The following is a 23,329-nucleotide window of genomic DNA, read 5'->3' on the forward strand; positions in this document are numbered from 1 at the left end:
CGGGTGAAAATAGTGTTATGATAAGGAACACTACAAACACATACTGCCAGAGAACTTCATGCAGACGTTTCAACAATTGCCATTGTCATCAGCAGTGCAGGCTGTCAATTGTGCTTGAACCGAGGTTAATTGTGCTTGAACCGAGGAGTGTTATGATTCATTGTGGTTCAATGCTTGCAGCCAAAACAGAAAGTAATCTGCCTTAAAGGGTTGCTTTGTGTATTGAAAGTTTGCCATGACGAGCTTTTTTACTTTGACGTTGCGATATTAGGAAAACGGGAAGTGGCGCCACTTGAGAATGGATTGTTTCTTGGTGAGTCTAATATAAACCAGTAAATACCAAATATAGCCACATAGATTGTGTTTGATGTGAAAAGTACGTAGGTTTTAGTCATGCGTCTGTGGGAGGTGCCTTTTGGTCGTTATTTTGTGACTTTTATTCATTTGTTTAAGTGGACATGTTTTTAAGTAATCATATTGTATTTTAAGTAAATCCTTTATACATGTTTGCTACGTGAAATTTAATTGCAAAGACTAAGAGTCGGTAAAAATGCGATTTGAGTTTTCAGGTCTTTAAATGTTATAAATGGTGAAAACAATGTTGTATATGCATGTCATTTCGTTTGCTTTCTGGGCATGTGTTGTTTTATCACAAAACATCGAAACTGGTCAATACCATCAACTCTACCCAACAAAATCTTCATCTGATATTTTGGGTTTTGGTGCTTCCTCTGCCACTGTCGCAAGGTAAAATTCAGTTTAGTAACTTATAGATTTGCTTTTGTGATCTTAATTTGTCATGTTTTTGGGTCTGTTTTCCCAAAAGTTACTTTATTCGCCACATAAATGTCTCGAAAATATTATTTCTGTAGTGATGATTCGCACCAAACTCTACAAAAATTTTGTCAACTTGACATCATTGATAAATTCATGTCCTGACGCCACAACTAACAGAGTCTACTCGACCATAGTACATAACATAAGATCTGATGGACAACATTGCAATCACTCAACCCTTCTAGTTAAGCCCCTAGTACAGTGGTTCTTAACCTTTTTGATGTGGTTTCCCACTAAAGTTAATCACCAACTTCGAATTTCCCCCTCTGTTATTTTTATACTGGTGTTTTGTGCCCTAAGTTATAACAAAAAATTTTATTCTATAAATGAAATAATTTTGTGAAGCGATTTGGTCTGGAACCTCAACGCTATACTGCAATCTTATTGAGTTTAATTATTACTTCTGTGAGAGATTCAAGTTTTTGGAATATTGAAGAGTCTCCCCTGCTTGCAATAGTCATTTATTGCATTACAATCAACAAAGGAAAGGCATTCATTCGCGCACAATAACAAAGTCATTGATACTTTTAGTCTTGTCTGTGATGTAACAAACGTCCTTTGGATTTGTATGTGTCTTGTAAGCCTTGCTGAAATTAATCTTAAATGTTGTTGCGAAAAATTTTTAGGAAAGTAACTTTCAACGATTAATTCAAAGCCGGGTTCGACCCTCGGGCCCGAGTTTGGTTACGTGACTTACATAATTTCCCTCTGAAAACATTCGGTTAAGAACCACTGCCCTAGTAGCATTAATCTTCTCTGATTTACGTCATTTATTACTTACCATATTGTGAACACAGGAAGTGAATCAGGCGTTAACAAATTGTCATTTCCCTTATAACACATTGCGTGCTTAATTTCCTGAAAATTAACGATCTATTGTTACGTTGACAGTAGTGGAAATACAATGTACGTCGGTGCTCCATATCAAGGCGGTATAATTAACAGGGTTCCATTCGGCGCTCTTTATGTGTGCCCAATATCGACCGGAAGAAGTCAGATATGCGAAAAAACGTCAGCGACTGGTAACAACAAATGCATATAGGCTAAAAAGTTTTGATTGACTTTTGTAAACTGTGCTAGTTAAACTATTTGGGATATTCCGTAAAATAACTTTAAATTGCGGTCAGTGTCTTATCACCAGTATAAATGTACATGTATGTCGTTTAAAAACATTTTTTGAAAACATTTCTGATTTATTTTGCTTCAATCTAAATTGTCGACATGTTTTTTCAGCAAAGGGTGGAGCAATTGGAATATCTGTTGATCGATTGTCTACGGGCGAAGCTACGGTATTTTCTATTACATAACTATTAATGTTTTATTGGTTATAGCAGGGGTCTCCAACTCAAAGTTTGTCCTGGGCCAATGTTTGAGCTGCCTTGAAGCCGCGGGCCACATGCGCCCTGATATGTCAAAACGCTTTCAAAGACCTTAATTATGCAAGCTAAACACCACTCTATTAACACTCTAGGCCGGCTCTTTCCAAACCAAAGTCTTGGGCTCTTTAACGGTTGAAGGCGCTTTTTTTCGTTGACCTTTATGAGGTTTTGTCTTTAAAATCTTTTTTGCTTGTTCAAGGCTTTTTATTTCACCACAATTAACAATGAATGCAATTGTTTGCGCATAATTCATATTTTATAGTTTTGTCTGTGATGTCACAAACCGCTCTTAGATCATTGATATGCGTTACCAAGCAAATAATATTTAGGTGAAATGAATCCTAAAAGCTGTAGTGGTAAAACTGAAAATTACTTTTAGCAGGTTAAGATTTAGTTTTGCTAAAGCGTTTGATTGGCTTTAGTATTGGATTTTTCTTTGACCGCGAGTTCAATTTGTTTCTTATAAAAATCGTCCTAAGCACCTAAAACAGTCTAGGCGGCCTACTCAAATGTTAATAAAATGTTGATTGGTCTTCAAAGGCATAAACGTTCCTCATCCATAAAATAAAATTACACAGTAAACAAGAACTAAACGGTTTTCTAAATTTACACTTGATGACCAGCAGACTAAGTTCGCATTATTTCATCATATTTATGTATCACAAAGGTTCATTTTTTTAACGTATAGTGATATATGGGTGTGTCCAGTTAAAGTTTCATTACTTTTCCTTTCTTAAACACTCGACGGATGAGTAAAACAAAAAGTTGGTCCTATTTAACGAAATAATAATATTTTTTCATTTGCTAATAACGCGCCGCGGGCCACGGAAAATTGCCTCGCGGGCCAGATGTGGCCCGCGGGCCGCGTGTTGGAGACCCCTGGGTTATAGAAATCACTTGATTATAACAAAGTTTGTAGAAATGTAAATAAAACCTCTTTCAAAGGTTTGTGGTTCTTTGTTTGAGGAGACATGCCCAGATGCGCAGGTACAGCAGAGAATGATCGGAGTTTGTTATAAGTATCGAAATGGCTTTGAAGAACTGCCCACACCTTGTACATGGGGTAGGTCTAATGTGTTATCGCGTCTTATAGCACTGGGTATAAAAATCAAAAAAAATTCACCATTAAGTTTGGTATCCTTACCTGATATATTTAGTAAATCTTATTCTACAGGTTACTAGACTTACATAACTTATTATACATATTAACGCATTGGTTATAGGTGGTTCCCGGACATTCCCCATTTGTTAAAAAACCTTAGTACTGTTTTTGTAAACTTATAACTTTGCCAAACATTTGGTACAGCTTAATTTCGTTGTAGTTCTAAGGAACCTAGTTTGAAACGAGTGACGCCTTGAAACTTCGGTTGGCCAAAACATGCCGCTTTGGCGATGGGTCGGTTTAGGCCTAAATTTTCAAACAGTTTGGTTCGACACTGAAACTTCACCAAAACTTTTGTTGTTTACAAGAAACCCTAACCACCAGGAAGTGAGCAACACACGACAAACGCTTATATTAATTATCTCAACACAAACCACATATGCAAAATAATTTATGCAGATATGAGCGTCATGCATGAGTTTTCGATTGCGACCTGAACCTTTTAAAGCGGATTCGTGGCATCACAACTAAAAACCACTACGTTAATGTATTGTGTCTCTGTATAGCAAAGTTAGGATTTGTTTTTAAGCAACCCCAAAATTATATTCAGCTTGTCCGAATTGGGTTGAGCTCATGTTCGTTGTAGATGACTCAGGAAGTGTGAATTTTGATAATTTTGGAAGAGGACTTACATGGGTTGTGAACATTTTATCCAATTTTCGGTAAGTACGTTAGTTTAACCGAGCCATTAAAAAGAATGTTTCTATTAAAAACAGGTTACAAAGTAATGTGTGCCGATGTGGAATTTACATAAGTGAAATGGAATTTACATTTAAATAAAATCTAACCACAGTAGATTAATAGTTAAGTTAAATTTAACAAATAACACGATCATTACACTTAGCCTATTGCGATACAACCTAATGGTAATATCAATTTACCTCTCTTAGGACATTTATTAACACGATCGTTGCATTTAAAAAATACGTGACATGAGATGAGTAAACAAAAAAGATAATAAAAATGAACTTTCAGATCAAAAATTCAATCCGGAGACTTTAGAGTTGGACTAATTTTATTTTCACACCGGGTTAAAGTGGAATTTCGATTAAATGTATTTGAAAAAGACTACTCTGGTTTAACAGGTAAATGCGTTGTAATTGTAACAAGTTATTATGTGGGTCTCAAATTTTTTAGCCTTCTAACACATGCTATTGTGTCTTTGATCGCTTTAAAAATGCTGTGTTTGAAAAAAACATTTTAAAGTTTAAAACAGTTCAACTTCATAAAATATTTTGATGTGTGGTCTCATTCGGAATAATAAATGTTACCTAATTAGGATATTTTACCGATAAACAAAATTAATGCAAATGATTAGATAGAATAAGAAATTTGGACTATATCAATGGGGATTTCACTTGGACGGGTTCAGCAATCATTGAAGCGCAAAACCAACTCTCAACCACAGGGAGACGAGCTGCAGCAAAATTAATGATAGTTTTGACGGACGGAGAATCCAATGGACCCAAGGTTGTTAAAAGTGCTGCAGAAGATGCAAGGTAAAGATACTTTGATGATCAAAGATAGTTTAAAATTGTCTTTGCTGAAAATTATAAAAAAAATCAATTTTCTTAAGCATGGTTACTATAGTTTTGGAGTTTTTATTCTTGCCGGCAGTTGATAAGTACTTAAACAGTTAAAATATTGCAATTTATAAAGTACGAAACGCTTCGGTTTTACATACACACAGTTTGGATTATCTTGCAACCAAACACGATAACATTCCTTTTACTTTAAATGAGCAACACGATCTAGTTGTAAAGTCGGCACCCAAGTTTTTTCAATGGTGAATTTCGTTTGACAGAGCTGCCGGGACAATAACAGTCGGAGTCGGAGTTGGTTCCTACGACCGAACTCAAATAAATGACATTGCAGGAGCTCCGAATAGAAATCTCACTGTGTCAAATTACGATGATTTGGGAACCATCCTTTCAAATATACTTGCTATTATCCAAGAAACGACATCATCTGGCTTGGAAGGTAGGCCAACGATTCAACACAAATAGTTGATGCTCATTATTTTCCATTTAAACTTGTTTGTTAGGATCCACTGCAAATTCGACCAACGACGTTAGTCAGTGCCAACTTGGGTTTTCTTCATCATCATCGGTAATATGAGTGGCCACGAAAGTTTTTGTACATTTAAATGAAAGACAAACGACATAAGTTAAAAACCCCAATTAGCTAATTGTAAAGTTTGCACTTTCTGGATATTTCGTACGCAATGAATACTATAGATAAAGTCCATATCTTCTCCAAACAGAACATCATTTTATATTCTTACAGACAAACAAGCTTTATTTCGGCTCTGTGGGCTCATACGATCGAATAGGGACTATAATGGGATATCCCACACCTGTGAGCAAAACAACTACGCCACAACTTCTCAACATAACAGGACTGAGGACCCTTGCCATGTCAGAAGATCTCGCGCAGCTAAAAGAAACATATCTTGGTAAGCTGGGAAAAAGTTAAAAACCCAATTCTTTTATCATCGTTTTTTAAACAAAAATTTGATTTTTAATTTTTTTTATATAGGTTATTCTGTTACAAATGGAAAATTTCAAGGTGGAAATATTGAGTTTGTTGCAAGCGGAGAACCAAGATATAATTCAAAGGGCCGGGTAAAAGCATAACTTCAACGAGCATTATTATAGATAATGTATAGTATAAACAAAAAACTCTTAGCAGCGCTTTATTCATTTTCGTTTATTATGTAATTAAGTAATGAACTTAAGTTAAATCACATCAGTTAAACTTTATTTACATCTACCAAACTAACTGCTCTGATTGATATTGTTTAAGTGATGTGGGAGAGATGGTCAAAGCTAAACCAGTAACGCTTGATTCTACATTTTACGTTTTTTGTGCACCGTCGTACCCAGTAGTTTTAAAACTGATACCCAATGCCCAAAAGAATCTAAACATGGCAATAAACCAAGATATTGTTTGGCAAGACATAACTTTGTGCCAAATCGATATCGGCAGTGGTTTGTAAAGAAAATAGCACATACGGATTTGATTGTGCTGAAATTTTCTGCTAAGGTAAGTCAATATACGTGACTGGAATAGTCTGTTGAGCATCTGTGGATCAGGACGATTTCTATACTAGTACATCTTTAATTTTAAACACAATAATGTGACAGGTGCTAATTATCGAATCAAGCCAACTTGCGCAACATATTTCCAATCATCTTTCACTTCATCCATCTGGTACAATGTGGCAACTTGGAGCTTATTTCGGCCAATCGGTTTTAGCAGTTGATGTAAACAATGACAACTTTGATGATTTGCTTGTGTCTGCACCTCTTTATTCAAATCAAGGAGGATATGATCAAGGAAGAGTTTTTGTTTACATGAGTCTTCCATCTCGCCCAGGGCCTCAATATTGGGTGATTTTTTGCACGAAGTGTTTTATTTTTGTAACTTGTAATGCTCTGGTGTTTATATCCATTGCAACAGAGGATAATTAAGAAATTGTTGTCAAATAACTATTTGTGGTAAATAACTTACACTGTGACAATTTGAAGTTCATTTTTTGGAGTACGTGTAATAAGACATAGAATGTGTGGTAAATATGTAAAGCTATTTTATTTTGTTTCTAGCCATTTGGTGCACTGTTTGCCAAAATGTAGTGTATTTTTACCCAGTAAAATTTGTTACTAACTTATTAGAATAACCCGTTGGTGTTAACTGGTTCAAATGCAATTGGTTCTCGATTTGGGATGAGTATTTCACGTGTTGGTGACGTCGACCAAAACGGTTATGACGACATAGTGATCGGAGCACCAATGGAATCTCGTTCAGCGACTGCAAGTGGAGCTGTGTATTTGTATTACGGAAGTTTAACAGGCCTGAGCGAATTGCATAAACAGGTAGGTTTGACTGATTATTGACTCAATGAACGATGTTTTAAATTTGAACCCATCAAAAAAATTTGTTGAACCCATCAAAATCGAATTGAACCCAACAGAAAATACTTGGAAGCTCTGTGGCGCTATCACTGGTCAATTTCGGGTATTCGATCACGAAAGGTCCTCGGCAGGGAATTGACGTTGATGGAAATAAGTATCCTGATCTACTGATATCTGCTCCATCCAGTGATAAAGTGATCATCCTGCGTTCAAGACCCGTCGTTGACGTCACAGCAAGTGTGACGATTACTCCACCATTAGTTGACCTTATGACGTGCCTTAGGTCCCTTAAATGCGCCACAGTAAGAGTTTGCATCAAATCACAACAGCGAGCCACAGTTGATAATATAATTCATCGTAAGTACCAACGTTTATTATTGAAACAAACTTATTCGAATTACCCCGTTTTTACTTAGAATTGATTACCACTGTATCTCTGGACAATCTTGTTGCAAGCGCCACCGAAAAACGGATTCAGTTAGCTGACAACAGCACGACTGCCACCACGTTTACCCGCTTAACAAGAGCTGAGAGATCTTCTATATGCTACTCGTACGATATTCGTTTAAATGTAAGTACAGTGTAAACCTTCACATGGGTTGTCAAGTATTTTGTATGACTTTTGTCAGTTGTCAGTTGATTTTTTACTTTTGAGCAAAAATTGTTTTATCCAATAAAAATAACTAAAAGTTAAAAAGCAGCTAGTTAGTGTAGCAGTCTATTATGCGTTCGACTCCCATCACTAGATTGCATCTTATGCACCGACCGGAGCTTTGAGTTCATTGCCGCTGATCATCAGATATTCTTATGATTTCACACCAAGACACAAAAGCACTCTTTATTCGGCAGTGCTGGATCCAATTGGCGCCAAGTTTACGGAAGCTGAATGGTTGCTTACCACCGGTTGCTCTGGTAACAACCGCCAATGTATTCATGACCTTGGCTTGTCTGCTTCTTTCTCGTAAGAAACGTCTGTAATCTTCACAAATTTGTTTTCAAACTCGTCAACTTTTCTCTCAGAATTCCACCATCGACAACTCCCTTGGTAATTGAAAATGCACCAGGTTTAATGACAGCAACCGTAACTATAAGCAATGTTGGTCCAGATCATTCGGTTTTCACACGGATGGTTGTTTCCTCAACTGGACTAGGTATCAACCAGGTTCGACAAGATGACTAAATATTGCCTTTGTATTTATTTTGCATTTTGGTAATACTTGTGCATCAAACAGGTCACTAGTACATGCGCAATAAAGTCTGACACCCTGAGCGTGGTTGGAAATGCAGTTATTGTTATGAATAATTTGGCATCTGTACTGATGAAAGGCGAAACGGTAAGCTAAAGGGCAAAAGTACTGAAAATAAAAACAATAAAATAAAACAATATTACTCATCTTGAATGTCTTAGTGCACCGTGACACTTTCGTATTCGTTGGAAGATTTGAGATTGACTGCTACTATCAAAGCTCTCACCATAAACGGGCAAATATTCTCCAGGTTAGTTTTATGTTTATGTTTTTAGTAAACTATTTTCTCAAAATCATTTTGTTTATGTAATCTGCAATACATAGACAAACTGTACGCATGAGTGAAAATGTATATGTACAGCCTGTAATATGTCAGAATTTAGACAAGTGTGCCTGACCTTTCAGTCTGCAAGTTGCACTGCATTGTTGCATTGTATTACTGACGATTTTTTGCTTGTAGTCGCAATGAGTCAAGTGACCCGACCAGCAGTAACAACGCCATAAGGTACAGTCTCCCAATTAAGTATGGAGTTAATCTGGTTCCAGGCGGGTAAGTACAATTATTTCATTGTCTGCGATTGCAACAGGATTAAACAAATGCCGTATATTTAACTTAAATTGGGTAGGTCTTCATTTCCTATTGAAACGATATTTTTTAATCATTCCGCATCGCCCAACTATATCACCAGTCTAACAGATCCACTATTGGGAGGGAACTTGACCAATATACAACACACAATGACCGTAAGCTTTCACTTGCATCAATTTGTAATCGACATGTTAATTTTAAGTGCCCTTTTAAATTAGATCGAAAACCGTGGAAACAACTTATTATCTTCAGCTTGGTTTCATTTTACTTGGCCTGAATCAACCAAAGATGGATTCCCGCTGCTTTATTTATACGACTTTAAATGCTTGGTAAGTAATCATTTCGTGAACTATGTTAACATTAAGTTCTCTGGGACGAAGTGTTTTGTGTGCCTTCAGCCAGGTAAGCACTGCATCTGCGATGACGCAAATAAAGAAAACAAGCAGAAAATTCCAATGTACGACAACGGTGCGTTTAATCTTTCAATCAAATTCCCAACCAAATCTGAAGCACAACTATCTCCCGAACGGGTAGGTTGCTTACTTTTAAACAAAACCATTGATAGATAAAACTATATTTTTACAGATGAACATAAATACGAGTTTAGTGAAATGAATTAGCTAATAATAACTTAAAATAATGATTTGCAGTCTTGTAGCAGTGTGTCATGTGGTACGATCACCTGTCAAATTTTCAACCAACCAGAATTCACAACAATAAAAGTTTCTGCCCAGTATAAACTCTGGCTTCCATCGCTTTCTCAGGTTAGACTCGTGCACATGCAAAAAAAATTAGGTGAAATTAATCTTTATCTTTTATATTTTAAAGCCCGATCTAAGCACGACGTTCTCAAGTGTGATGCTACTTAATACATCAGCTTCACCCATCTATCCCCAAAATGGAGCAACTACTATAAAAGTACACGTTTTGATACACTTAATAAAGCATATAACGGAACCATTTAAATTCATGATATTTTTAACACTGTAGTTATTTATTTGCTGTTATAATTTTATTTAAACAAAGAAATTTTGTAGGCACTGAACAAATTACAAATATTCTGCCTGGTTTGCTACAAACAAACAAACCAGTCTTATTATTGTTGCAATTCGTCTCAGGTCCCATCATTGGTGAAAGCATTTGTTGTGGGAGGATCCCAAACAACTGCGGACGGAGGAAGTAGCATTGGAGCGATTATCGGCGCTATCATCGGCGGTGTCGCTTTACTAGCTATTATCGGCCTTGCACTTTGGAAGGTAATTTTGGTTCAAGTTGAGCACCTGATGCAGCATTTATTATTCTTCATTTATTTCTGTCAATGTTTTGCAGCTTGGGTTTTTCGAAAACAAGTATAGAGATCTTATTGCAGAGGCGAGGGCAGCACAAGAGGGCGCTGAAGCGTCAAATGTATACAATGTGAGCAGTGAGGCAACACAAAGCACAGCTGATTTGTTGCACGAATGATGCGGGATTTTTTAGCAAAGCATTCTCTGGCAACATGCAATGTTTGTTTTGATAATAACTTGCGTTATAGTTTTTTCGGAAGTGAATCTTTTTTTCACTCTGTTTTTAGTTACAATGTCTTTGGATAGCAATGTTTTCATAAATTGTTTACATCGTTTAAAAGAATGTTTTAATGTGTTTTTGACTATCGTGCAGAAAGCAAATTTAAAAATTTAACAGTTGGACTAACTACTTTTAAACATAAATTTAGTAGGGATCAGGGAAAAAAGAGTTTTACACGTATTCTATTTAGTTTATTATCTTTTAATGATCTTTTTTGTCAGATTTGTGCACTTATGTCAAGTAATAAAATTTAATTGTTTGTAATGCATTTTTTTCAGATTTAAAATTTTTTAAACGACATACTAAACTACGATGCTAAGCATAGGCGCCGAGTAGGCGGTGGCGGGGTGGCGCCGCCACCTTGGGTTTGTAAAGCACGGTGGCGGCCACCGTGGAAATTTGGTTAGTTTGTAGCGGTATCGTACAAAATATCGTAAAATCTGAAGAAATTTGGGATCAATTTTGCTTTTAAACAAGCGTGCTGGCGAAATATAACACAATTGTTGACAGTAAATGTTTGGCCATTATTGTGTACAACACGATTGTACTGTAATAAATGGTTAACTTAGGTGATACAAGAGCAACAACTTGATCAAACATTTTCTTAACGTTGCTAAACCAATAATGGGTTAATAACGTTAAAGCAAAGTGTGCCAACTGATTATTATTTTTAAAAAATCATTTTTTTAAGAATTTGACGAACGTTTCATTCTATTAAAAGTATATTGGGTTTTGAGTTGGAGCTCGTTTGGTTGCACGCATTGGTGACGTCATAAAAGTGCCGTCATAATTACGTCCGCCACCTTGCATTTTTGTAAAACTCGGCGCCTATGATGCTAAGCATATTTGCACATTTGACACACACATAAATTAAACTTAAAAAATGGCAATTTTGTTAAACCTAAAATATCAGCATCCGATGTCAATTTAGATGGCATGTCGTAAATTTATCTATGGAAAATATAGGCGAATATAAAGTCAAAACTCCTCATGGCTGTATTTTATACGCACTCGGAAATAACTTCTAGCAACCTGGACGGAGATCGGTGTGAAATAATGGTGTTGTGTGTGACAAAATACTCATTTCCAAAAGGTATATCTATATTTTTTAAACATTTGTTCTCAAGGTGGTAGGCGACACAGAATATTCACATAAAATATATCGTAAGTTGCCATTACAAATTGTTGTTGATAATAAGTTGATATGATAATAACAATAAAACGGTTTGGTTTGGAGATGTTTATAACGAACCACAGAGTTTAAACATTGATATCGACTGGAATTTTGTCAGGCAGCAGATACCAATAGGGATACTTGAGTGATTTGTTTCGGTTGTTAAACTTAACATCAAGCTTGTTCAAATCTGCTGTGAAATCTTTCTGGATTTCTTTAACTTCTTCTTCGACAAACAAATCTTCCACAAAATCACCCAAAAATACCTAAACACACACAATTGTTTACTGTTGTAAGTAGGCTTGAATTCGATTTTAAAGACAAAATCTTAAAATAATAACAGTTACGACAACATTTAAACCGGAGCTGCCTGAGACTAAATGCTTAGAAAAAATTAACCGAGTCGTACCAGAGTTGTAAGTCGGACCAGGACTTTGGGCCAGGGTCGGGCATAGTTTTCTTCAAAAAAGTCGGGCCTGACTTCACACTATGTGTCAGTATTTTTTTGAATAAATTTAACTAGCTAAGTAGCTAGTTACTGGACCTAACCTAATGTCAAACAGCCTTTAAACGCCTTGTTTAAGACCAATTGTCTACTGTGTTGTTGTCTTGCTGGTCTTCCTGAGGCTTCAATGTATAGGCCTGGTAATTAAACGTTCGGCCCCAAACGGGCTTTTCAAAACGATTTGTGTTCGGGCTGGGTGCAGGCCGGATTCAGGCTCCAGGCCCGTTTATGACTCTGAGTTGTACAAAAACACAAAGTAAGTTAAAACAACCAACCTCATCTTCGGCATACTTAGACAAGGCATAAGCAAAAGTGACCAGAAGCAAACCAATGTTGGGTCCAGGAAGTGTATCTAGGATTCTTTTCAGATTTCCCTGCAAAAATACTTTATTCAGAATCTACCAATCTTACTTAAAGCATACATTATATACAGTAGATAAAACTAAAATTAGACTTGTATACACAATAGATTGGGTTTAAAGCTTACTGAATACCACGTGCGCGAAACAGCTTGCAACATACCTCTCCCTTCTTGTGAGGTGGAAGTAGAAGAGATCCTGGTGCGTTTGGAACAAACTGGTAAGTTTCCATTTGACCAAAGTTGACCGCCGCATGTTGAGCCGAACTCATAAAGATTATGATCGTGCAAATGCGAACCTAAGAAAAAGTGAGGCATTTAACTTTATTTGTTTGAAAGCCATCGCTCATTACTTTACCAATTCATCCACTGTTTCGATTTTCTCAGGCATTCCTCTTGTATTTCCATCCTGCCAACCCAACCCTTCGTTGGCCAGCTCCGATGCCCATCCTTGAAGTTCGAAATCGTTTTTCACATCCTGTGCAAATCATTCACTATTTTATGAAAAACATTTAAACCAACTGCGATAATAAGAAGCTTGGTCTTTGATCAACTTACCACATTGCACCTGTAGAAGAAACTGATCACCCGTTTCACGTAGTTGTTGATTACGTTCCAAACATCTAATGCATCGTCGCGATAATGATAGTTTGGCAACAGGCACGGATCTTCCACACCTGAAGGAGATATATGATGTGACTTTAATGGTTTCAAGACTTGTTTCTAATAAACTTGCCTCGTGACTTGATGTCTTTGGGAACTTCAGTACTTGACAGATCAAAATCTTTGTATAAAAGTCGAAGAGAACTTGTTGCAGCTGTAACAACACCAAATAACAAATTTTGAATTAAAGTAAAGCATTTCGATAATAGGTTTTGAAAATGTCAAAAAGTGGGAATTGTCTGGTTCTTCGACAATTACATTCCAACATGCTTTAATATTGCGTTAAAAATGTTACAAGGTTTATTATTGTTTTCTTATGTAAATGTTGCACTTGCAAATGTATACAATTATGAACTTCATGCTTCAGAAAAAATCTTTTCTGAACTTACAAAGTGCAAGAGCTTGATTGGCCAGAGATTGAGGAGGAAGAAGAGATCTTCTGGCTCCTTCGTTAACTGCCACAACTGACACCAAATGAGGCCGTAAAAGTTTGTAGAGCGGATGACAGTGCGGTAGAGATCGGAAAGTACCCACAGAAAATGTTTCGGATAAGCCATGTGTGAGAAAAAAGTGAGCAACCCACTAGACATAATATTGAATTTTAAGCATATTTTCTTTTTAGGATTAGTGTATTTTCTAATTGTTGAAAAATTCGGTTTTGCTTAAAGACAACAGACATCAACGTACCTCGTGTATGCAACTTTGTGTTGTTCTGAAATACATTTTTGCAAGGATCCAGTCGTTTGCTTTATCGGTCGGAGTGAAAATAGATTCAACATCACCAGGAACCAATTGAATGGCAATCGGAACAAAATCCCCTGATGGTGTAGAATAGAACAGGCCAATGCAATTTGCAGCTTCGAAAAAGTTGTTCGTCAGTGGAACTTTGTTTCTTTCAATGTTTGAAGCATAACTGTAATCATCTATGTAAATTTTTCCAGCCTGTACAAACAAACCATGTTATTTGACATTAAGACTTTGGCAACAGCTTTTGATTACCTGCATCTCTGAAGCCAATGTCTTCCCAGTTTCAAGCAATCTTCCTACATGTTGCTCAGTGACGTTGCAGTTTTCAGGAAGCTTCGTGCATCGTTTTACACTATTTGGCGACACTCCTGTTAAAACCTGTCTCCCGAATTCAACGTCCTGCTTCCAACTTGAAAGGAGCAAAGGTTGGTAAATGCGGAAAAACAAGTGGGAACACCCGCCAACATGCATAAAAAAAGATAATGTACTTACTCATCAATAAACACTGGGTCTCCATATTTGGTTCCATTGTAGAGCAGTTTGTAGTCGTCCAAAGCTGTAACACCGTTTGGAGCTAAAAATCAAAAAATAGAATAACACATAGCTGTTTTATCCACAATTTTCTAAAAGTACTATTGTCCAGATTGAGACGAAATTTCGATCCAAATTACGAACATAAATCACTGAGGTTGATTAAATTTTGATGTTTACAATTACCGACTATGCGGACAGAGGAAATTTTTAAAAAGCCCCAGTCTATATGCCCAAAGATGTGCAACGTAAACCTCAGAAGTTTTAATACTTTCATCCTAAACATGCACGAATGTACCCAATATTGGAAGAAAACTGTCATTTTAAATACACAGGTGATACAAATAAAGCAACCTGAACCCACCGGCAAACAACTTTAATCCTGCGTCTACGGCAGTCTCTAAAACCGGGGAGCCATCCCGCTCTTTCTGTGTCTTATTTTTTCTGTACACTCGAGGGATTCCCTTTAGTTTATCGACGTACAGATATCTGTTAATTCCCCAGCCAAGGTCAGAATCGGATGCAGGTTTTGGATTCCATAATAGTGAATTTCGGTTCGATTCTATTTCAGTTGCTCGCAGCTTTCGAATCACTTCGTTACCGACATTCTGGGGAAGCTGGGCTAAAAAACGAATGCAGAAATAACCTCAAAGAATAAAAATACTGGACACAGTGTTTTAGACTTGAGGTAAACTGTTACTTCGCAGCAAAAAACAAAGTCATAGCATATATTTCTACCTTCACCAGTTGTAACCGCCACTTCATCATTCTCAACCCATTTGTAAACAAGAAAGTTATACTTCTTGTCCTGGTGTTCGGTGACCACATGATCTACCATCCAATTTTTAAGTGGGTTGGCTCCACACAAACCTGCGACATAAAATAAACCGAATTTCAGTATGAGTAGAAGTATATACCACACCTTTGTGTTCTAAAGTAAAGAAGACAAGATTATTCGGCGGATATATACTTGGGAACATACGGTGTGGCTTTGGTGAAATTGTGAAAATTGTCACCAGGCGAAATAAACTCAACTCAACTTAACATAATGTAGCTTCATCACGAGCCGCTTACACGTTTCCTTACTTTTTGTTGTGATTTTCGTAAATATGAAATGGCACGCTTCCGTTTCGTTTATTTACTGTTTGTTACAAAATAATTTTTTTGACAATTAATAAATCAAATACATCTCGTTTCTCAGCGCAGTTTGTGTCAGTTCCAACATCACGAATATGTTTGTCACAAATGTACAAAGAAAAACATGCATAACAGAAGTTAGTTAAACATGCATATGTTATAATTATGAGGAAACACCAAAATGCTCTAGCCTAGAAGATAACTTAATAATTGGCCCAGTGTTGTTGGTATCATTCGTTTTTGATTAAAAAAAACATATTGTATGATGAGGGTATCAGCAGCATTAAGTTTATTTTTTTTAGACAAAGTCTTACGGAATGACAAAATAACAGGCGGTCCTATTGGTTTTCCGTGGTGATGATGACAAACTGTGTATTCCCGTTTGGCACCAGGCTCAAAGTCGTTCTCGAAAAAGTAGTCAAGTGTGTGCCAGTCTGTAGAGCTCCCATCTCCACCAGTGATTTTCACTTGTACCGTTTCATCTGTGCCGGTCAGCACATAACGATCGTTGGTCTAATCATAAAATATATCATTAATTTGTTTAGAAATAAAGTTGCTTCTATCTTTAGTGCACTATTTCTTCACTACTTTTGTTTCTAGCTTCTTTACTGTACGTTATTCATTTCCTTTCGTTTTGTTTCACCTTTGGTTTTGTTTTACTAAAGTTTTTCAATGTACTTTTGTGTTTGTTTGTTTCCTTTTACGCTCTGTTATTTTATTGCTTTTTTGACGTTTCGAAAGTAGCTAACGCGTCGACTTGTCATTCCAGCTCGATTCCCTATAAATACACACCTTTGAGACATTTGTCAGTTAACGTTTAGATTTTTTTCTGCAAGCTCCCTAATAAGTGTGATCCGGCAGACGTGATTGGTCGGCGTTTGAGTAACATGCCAATTGGTTATGTAAACGTTGTTGGATCAGCTTGATTTTAATATTATAAGTTAAACTGCGCATTTTAGATCGCTTTCTGAAAAGTACAGTAGACAGCTTTCCTTATTCGTTTCTGTGTTTGTGAATGCATAAAGGGTAGCGCACGGTATAATCACTGGTTTCACCGGCTAGTCGTTAGAGCAGCGTCCGGAGCCTTGGGCGCAAAAATAATAGCGCTTCACTCGCTACAATGACAAATGCCCCAGGCAACTTTATACTGACCACTAGCAACATATACCGGTCAAATTGCACACCGCAGTGCGTGCATAGAAATAAAAGTGATTGCAAGTTGCAACTATTGGTCATTCAACATTCTATAATGTATTTTTGTTATTTTTGTTTGACGCAAATACCGCTTTCTTAAAAAATGAACGTTCTGCATTTGTTTAAGTCAATGATATTCATTCATTGTAAAAAGTTTATCCGCACCTGGACCATACGTAAAACATCAAATATTCACAATCTACTTACCTTAATAGTCAGTTCAAATTTTTCCAACATTTTCTGTTTGTTATGCTTGCACACTAAACACTAAAACTTCAACCTAGAAACATAAACGCCAATAAGCAACGATGTAAACCAATAGTATACGACAATGCACTAAACGCGCTGTTGACTACATGGCTGTGACCATAAAACGTAAAACGCAATCTTGTCAGCTTTTTTTGCAAGGCCGCGGGGCTGACAGTTTTGTGGCATAACTTTAATTGATTTAAAGTATTACTCCTAACTGTTACATCGACATCAGTCTCTATCTAGAACAAAAAAAAATTTGCATGTCTTCCTAGAAACTCGTTTTGAAAGTTCTTACACTGCTGGCCTGACGCTTACCTCTAAAATATGCTAACAAACACCGGTTTAATCGGTGTGCCCTAAGTTTAACGCATTTATCTTGTCTTACTAGTTATGATTAAAGTAAACAAGCGAATAAAAATGTCACGAGGTATTATGTCAAACATACATTCAAGCAAAGCGTGACTTCCGCTTTGTTTGAATTGTTGCCCCTTATAGTTACATGAATCACAGTACGCCAGGCCCATTGATCCCAGTATTGAATTCATGTTCATCTTATAGTTACATGTTGCACATCCCTGTACAAAACTGTGCAAACCCCGGTTTACTGACCAATGAATACAATATGCCCCAACATAAATCTTTGCTTGCATCTTGCTCTATGGGTTGCTCTATACTAGTATCAACTACAAATCGCCCTGCAAAAAAACACCAGTGCAAAATTTTGCATTTTTTGGGTGACACAATCTAAATCTTGCGAGGACGTGCGAACGGAAAAGGCAACTGGTAACAGATGCACAACCAGCATGGCTATTTTGTTATCTCTTAGGTATACCTAAGCTATATATGCCGCGCCATTGTAAAAGGACTACTGTAGGTTGTCTAACTATAAGACCATTTGTCTCTTAAAGTGCAGACTGACATTCAAAAAATGTCTGCAATTAATCCACACTCACCCTTACAAAATGTCAAATAGTTGCTCTCAATACTAGGATTTCTACAATAATAGTCATGACCTCAGGTTTGTGAAAATGCCTTAAATATCCGATTTACCGTGGTTCCAACCCTATCTGGATCAATAAATAGCTCAACTGAGTGGTACGCAGTTGCCTAGGAACCAAAGCTGTAAGTCGGGCTTGATTCGGGCCTGACTTCACATCCTGTTTTCGTAATTTAGAAAAATAAAATTAACTAACTAAGTATATAGTAATAGTTGCTGGACTGATCCCAACGTCAAACAGCTCTAAAACGTTCTTTTCAAGTAATTGTCTATTTGTCAATTGTGTATGCCTTGGTCATTATAGGTCAAACTGAGCTTTAAAAACAATTCGGGTTCAGACCCGGTTCTGGCCCGCTTACAACTCTGCTGGGAACAGTATTTATGAACTTTGTAGATCTTGTATAAATATTTCATATCGCAAGAAGCCTACTTGCGCTTTGTGTCCGAAATAATTATCTTAGTACGCTTGACCAGTGGAACTAACGACGGTGTTGTTTGGCTGGCTCTGGGTAAACCTATCCAGAAACGATAGCAAGGTGGAAATGCACTTCCAAACCAGTTTAAACAGTTCCTTTATCAGTGTTTCCTTAACAATGTTAAAAATTACATAATTTGGCCATAATATACGTAACCTTGCATAATTTGCTTTCTTCAATTACTTTTACTAACTTACGAAAAAAAACCTTCAATATATAACACATTGTGGCGGGGAACGAAAACAACAACTCAAAAACCAACACCCTAAAAACTGAAACATGTGGTAAGAAAGATGCACGAGACAGGGATGCTAAGAAATTAATCTTGACTGGAACACAACTTGGCAGACAGAACGCCTGGCTACACGTTTCCTGACATGTGTGCAATAACAGGACATTGTAACGTCTTAATCCTTAACACACAGTACAATCACGAACACAGGCAAAACGCTCAAACCGCTGTTTTTGGAAGTCGGTTTTAGGAATTAGCATAAATCAGAAGAATTATAACATGAAAACACTTTTACTTCAACTCCTGCCTGTGTCACACAAAAACGTTTATCACGACATAAAGTCAATCAGTTTAAACCAGGTGTGTTTAGTATTTCAACGCTTGTGCTTCATAAGCCATTTTGACATTTTTTGTCATCTTAATCTAAACTCTACAACAGTCCTAGAAGCATAAAGCGACCGCACGTGGTATCAGGACGGAAGTCAAGCGAAACAGGTATTAAAATTTTTGCAATAAAAAACACATAAAGGGTAAAAATAATGTAACTTAGTGGAATACCATGCCCGCATTGATGTGGCAAAGGTTGCAGCTGTTCCCATTATCCTGACCGAGAAGAAAGTACCTGACTCAAAAAACAACAACGAAACCAGCAGTTGTGACCAACGATTACCCGTTCCCAAACCAATTACACGACAATATACAAATTAACATGAAATGCAGTAAATATATATTGAACACATGGTTTAGCATATATGTTATACGTTTTTGAAACTTTATTTGTAATATAATTTGACTTGTATGTAAAAGACAATAAATCCCAAACACATAATAGCCAATTGTATCAGGAAAATTTGTTCAACTTAATAGTAACCTTGCACACAAAGCTTAACCAGGACCTAAAACGTTTTATTCTTGCACTAGATCAGCTGTGCTTTTAGTGACATCAGGAGCAACGCTGTTCATTCCCGGATCGTCAGTGCCTTCCTGTAGCGCCTTTGCTTGAGCAAGCTTATCCTGATATTCGTTTTCAAAAAATCCAAACTGCAAACAAAATAGACCATTTGGAGACAGTTATCTAAAGCAGTGGTTCTCAACCGCCGGTCCGCGTCAACGTTACGGCCGGTCCGCCAAATATATTACAATTTTATATCTGAATTGCAAAATGCAAGATGTTGAAGGCAGAGAAATCGTGTGGAAGTCAACGCTCTACTTCGCCTTGCAAAAAACTTCATTAGAAACGCGTTTAACACGTATGATATCAAACAGACAGCAGCAAACTTCTCATTAAATTGAATTTTTCGTATTTTTTTGATCTGCATATTTTTGTCGTGATTACATTTTGGGTTGATTTTGAAAGTCCACCGGTCCGCAAAATTATTTTTGAAAGTTTACCGGTCCGCAAACTTAAAAGGTTGAGAACCACTGATCTAAAGTATGCACTCCAAAAGTCAGGGCAAACTCTTGCAAGTATCCTGGTTGGCTAAATGTTGACAAGTGCCGAAAGCGTTGTAGTAACAAAATCTACACAAAGGTTGAGTTTTTGATTCTTGCAACGTGTGTATTCACATTCGCCGAAAATATTATCTTCGACACATTTCTGTGTTTAGATAACTAAGATAGCACAAGTAGATTGCTATAAGAAGATGTTCAATGTTTAGTGAGCGTAATTTTCGAGACGTTAGAAAACATAGCGATATTTAGATGAAAAAATAAGTCAAACCACAAGCCATAACCCTATTTACACGCATAATTGCGACACTTTGATTTGTGATACAACAGTATTATGATACATAGCATAAGTCTCATACCTTCCAGAGCGCAAGGCCAATTATGGCGAGCAGAGCGACACCACCGATGATTGCACCGATGATCGCTGCAATGTCACTTCCTCCGTTTGTTACGGGCTGCGCAGTTTCCAATACGAAAGCTTTTACCAATGATGAAACCTGCGAGTAAATGTTCCAGCACGTAAAATAAATTGAAATTTAATCGGTAAAAATTGTATGTGCACTATAATTAACAAACTGGAAAAGATCTACTCAATGTTTGGGATATTCTAGCATGTTAGAAATAAACTCCAGTTACGTCAAACAGAGTATTATCTTGTACTTGATATGTTATTTCTCCTCTTTGTGGATCAATGGGCGAAGCTGATGTATTAAGATGAATCATACTTGAGAAAGTTGTGCTTAAATCAGGCTGCAAATACAACAATGATCAGAATATTTCCAATAATTATATGATTTGCATGCAAACCTGTGAAAGTGATGGAAGCCATAACTTGTATCGAGCAGAAACTGCCACTGTCGCAAATTCTGATTGGTTCGCAATTTGGCACATGATCACACCGCAAGACACGTTGCTACAAGGCTGTGTAATGTTAATGACAATTTAAGTTTATTTATCCAAAAATTTTACCAAATGTTTGTCTCAATTTAACACAACACTCAAATAAGTTTTGTTCAAAATACGTTTGCTTACGGTAAGTGGAGTGAGAATTGCTTGAGAAGTTGTTGGGAACTTGACTGAGAGATTGAATAATCCATTATCATTCATTGGAATGTTATGTTTGTTTACTTTGTTTGTGACGTCACAAGTACAGTATGTCAAGGGCTAAAACAGTAATCATGATGTCAAATTATGGTGCAAGAATGAAACTACATGAACCATTACTTACCAAACATTTAAAGTCGTATAAATAAAGCAGCGGAAAGCCATCGTGGGTTGATTCAGGCCAAGTAAAATGAAACCAAGCTGATGGCAACAAGTTTTTTCCTCGGTTTTCGATCTATTATTTGATAGGTTATTAAGTGTAAATCTTTATCAAAAGTGACTGTAGCATTATTACCATCATTGAATGGTGTAAGAAGTTTTCATTTCCTCCTAGCAGTGTGTCTGATAGACTTGTGATGTAATTAGCCGAGGTTGAATGCTTGACAAAAGTTGTTCCAAAAGGAAGTGAAGCTCTATTCAAAGTTTAAAAAGTTTATGAGTACAGTAAGACGCTACTTCGCGCCAGGTATTTTTGGTCCATGTAAAAGCATTTAACGATTTCGGCATATGTCATCAATAGAAAATCATACAAATTTATTTTTACCCGCCAGTAACAAGATCAACACGATACTTTATTGGGAGTTTGTACGTGATGACGTCATTGCTGTTGTTTGTGGCACTTGCGTCATTGCGACTGTAAACACAAAATAATGTTAAAAACATCATTTCAAATCTAATTAAAGGTCGTTACCTCGAAAACACGGATGCCCTTATTGAGATACTTCTGATGGAAGCTGTACGTCTCAAATCTTCCAGAAAGTATACAAGCGTAACAACACACTAAATCATGCAAAAAAAACGTTATCAAAAATACAAACATTGTTTTAGCAAATCGCACTAAATTTTCACCGTTTCTCCGTTTATTAGTACCGACACAGGATTATTCATCACTATGGTAACATTTTCCATCGTACTCAGCATGTCAGCTTTAATCGCGCATGTACTGGTGACCTGTTTATTAGGGAATGAGCAAAACAAAATTGAAGGCCATCATGTATTACAAATATTAATCAAACCTGGCTAACACTTAATCCAGTCGAAGAAACGAACATTCTTGTTAAAATTGAATGATCTGGACCGCTGTTGCGAATAGTAATTGTTGCTGTCAATAAGCCAGGAATATTTTCGATTATGTAGGGTTGGGAAGATGGAATTCTATTAGGTAAGTAAAACAATTACCAAGCCACGGCAAAATATTTTTTTTCTTGAAATTTGTTGTTTCGATCTCGAAAAGGTTTGTTTTGCTCACTTTTTACATTTTGCATTTAAAAAGTCCTATACAAGTTTAGATTATTGTTTTGTAATCCAATTTGAACAGTAAATTAAAGAATAAGTAATGATTGAATCTCTACAACCTAGAAATCAACTTTGCGTGGTGCGTCTTTTAAACATTACACTTACGAGAAAACTGCAGACAATCCAAGGTCATGAATGCACTGTTTGTTGTTACCAGTGCAACCAGTACTAACCAACCACTCTGCTTGTGCGAATGTGGAGCCAATGGGATCCAGCACTGCCGATTGAAGTGTGTTTTTGTGTGTCGTTGTAAAATCATACGAATATCTAATGATTAGAGGCAGTGAACTCAAACCACCAGTTGCTGCATAAGCCGCCGACTGTAAATAACATTAGAAGAATCATAAAAACGCGCTGTGTTGTACATGCTTCTATACCATTATAAAGTTTTCATGGTACTTACATTTAAGCGAATGTCGTGCGAGTAGCACTGGGTTAAATTATTAACTTCTCTGTTGTTTGTTAACGTCGTGGCAGTCGTGCTGTTATCGACGAACTGAATCCGTTTCCCAGTAGCGGT

At 36.8% G+C, this 23,329-nt stretch overlaps 3 protein-coding genes across 3 annotated transcripts; 1 reads left to right on the plus strand and 2 right to left on the minus strand.

Annotated features, from left to right (window-relative positions):
• Positions 1-575: 575 nt before the first annotated feature.
• On the plus strand, positions 576-10,958 carry LOC145203937 (integrin alpha-2-like). The gene is made up of 27 exons (XM_080076309.1): positions 576-747; positions 1,729-1,859; positions 2,071-2,126; positions 3,162-3,279; positions 3,929-4,040; positions 4,354-4,463; positions 4,697-4,877; positions 5,183-5,358; positions 5,423-5,487; positions 5,665-5,833; positions 5,917-6,002; positions 6,525-6,770; positions 7,053-7,253; positions 7,352-7,649; positions 7,709-7,863; positions 8,039-8,253; positions 8,313-8,454; positions 8,525-8,626; positions 8,701-8,789; positions 9,000-9,089; positions 9,166-9,283; positions 9,347-9,457; positions 9,527-9,658; positions 9,779-9,892; positions 9,957-10,046; positions 10,247-10,384; positions 10,458-10,958. Exons 1-27 carry the CDS (start codon positions 587-589, stop codon positions 10,590-10,592), a joined length of 3,741 nt encoding a protein of 1,246 aa, XP_079932435.1. The 5' UTR covers positions 576-586; the 3' UTR covers positions 10,593-10,958.
• Positions 10,959-11,667: 709 nt separating this feature from the next.
• Positions 11,668-17,331, minus strand: LOC145203940 (allene oxide synthase-lipoxygenase protein-like). Its single transcript, XM_080076314.1, has 14 exons — positions 17,211-17,331; positions 16,124-16,322; positions 15,411-15,542; positions 15,037-15,294; positions 14,634-14,715; positions 14,394-14,550; positions 14,082-14,336; positions 13,784-13,976; positions 13,468-13,548; positions 13,290-13,408; positions 13,090-13,209; positions 12,896-13,030; positions 12,649-12,747; positions 11,668-12,134 (listed from the first exon to the last, which is right to left on the minus strand). The coding sequence occupies exons 1-14, from the start codon at positions 17,238-17,240 to the stop codon at positions 11,955-11,957; spliced, it is 2,040 nt and encodes a 679-aa protein (XP_079932440.1). The 5' UTR covers positions 17,241-17,331; the 3' UTR covers positions 11,668-11,954.
• Positions 17,332-21,598: 4,267 nt separating this feature from the next.
• On the minus strand, positions 21,599-22,565 carry LOC145204727 (uncharacterized). Its single transcript, XM_080077316.1, has 6 exons — positions 22,530-22,565; positions 22,363-22,464; positions 22,205-22,293; positions 22,058-22,147; positions 21,809-21,926; positions 21,599-21,748 (listed from the first exon to the last, which is right to left on the minus strand). The coding sequence occupies exons 1-6, from the start codon at positions 22,563-22,565 to the stop codon at positions 21,599-21,601; spliced, it is 585 nt and encodes a 194-aa protein (XP_079933442.1).
• Between the last annotated feature and the right edge of the window lie 764 nt (positions 22,566-23,329).

This window comes from Phallusia mammillata, chromosome 8 (assembly GCF_965637545.1).
Source record: "Phallusia mammillata chromosome 8, kaPhaMamm4.hap1.1, whole genome shotgun sequence".
In the NCBI taxonomy this organism is placed as follows: Eukaryota; Metazoa; Chordata; class Ascidiacea; order Phlebobranchia; family Ascidiidae; genus Phallusia; species Phallusia mammillata.

Coding starts and splice junctions, on each gene's coding strand:
- LOC145204727 (XM_080077316.1), bottom strand. CDS start 22,565: ATGTTCGTTTCTTCGACTGGATTAAGTGTTAGCCAG. Junction 22,148..22,204: donor AGGGCATCCGTGTTTTCGAG/GTAACGACCTTT, acceptor TTGTGTTTACAG/TCGCAATGACGCAAGTGCCA. Junction 21,749..21,808: donor TCTTACACCATTCAATGATG/GTAATAATGCTA, acceptor ATCAAATAATAG/ATCGAAAACCGAGGAAAAAA.
- LOC145203940 (XM_080076314.1), bottom strand. CDS start 17,240: ATGTTGGAAAAATTTGAACTGACTATTAAG. Junction 16,323..17,210: donor AATTTGAACTGACTATTAAG/GTAAGTAGATTG, acceptor TTTTATGATTAG/ACCAACGATCGTTATGTGCT. Junction 13,549..13,783: donor CAATCAAGCTCTTGCACTTT/GTAAGTTCAGAA, acceptor GTGTTGTTACAG/CTGCAACAAGTTCTCTTCGA.
- LOC145203937 (XM_080076309.1), top strand. CDS start 587: ATGGTGAAAACAATGTTGTATATGCATGTCATTTCGTTTGCTTTCTGG. Junction 748..1,728: donor TCCTCTGCCACTGTCGCAAG/GTAAAATTCAGT, acceptor TTACGTTGACAG/TAGTGGAAATACAATGTACG. Junction 6,771..7,052: donor GCCCAGGGCCTCAATATTGG/GTGATTTTTTGC, acceptor CTAACTTATTAG/AATAACCCGTTGGTGTTAAC.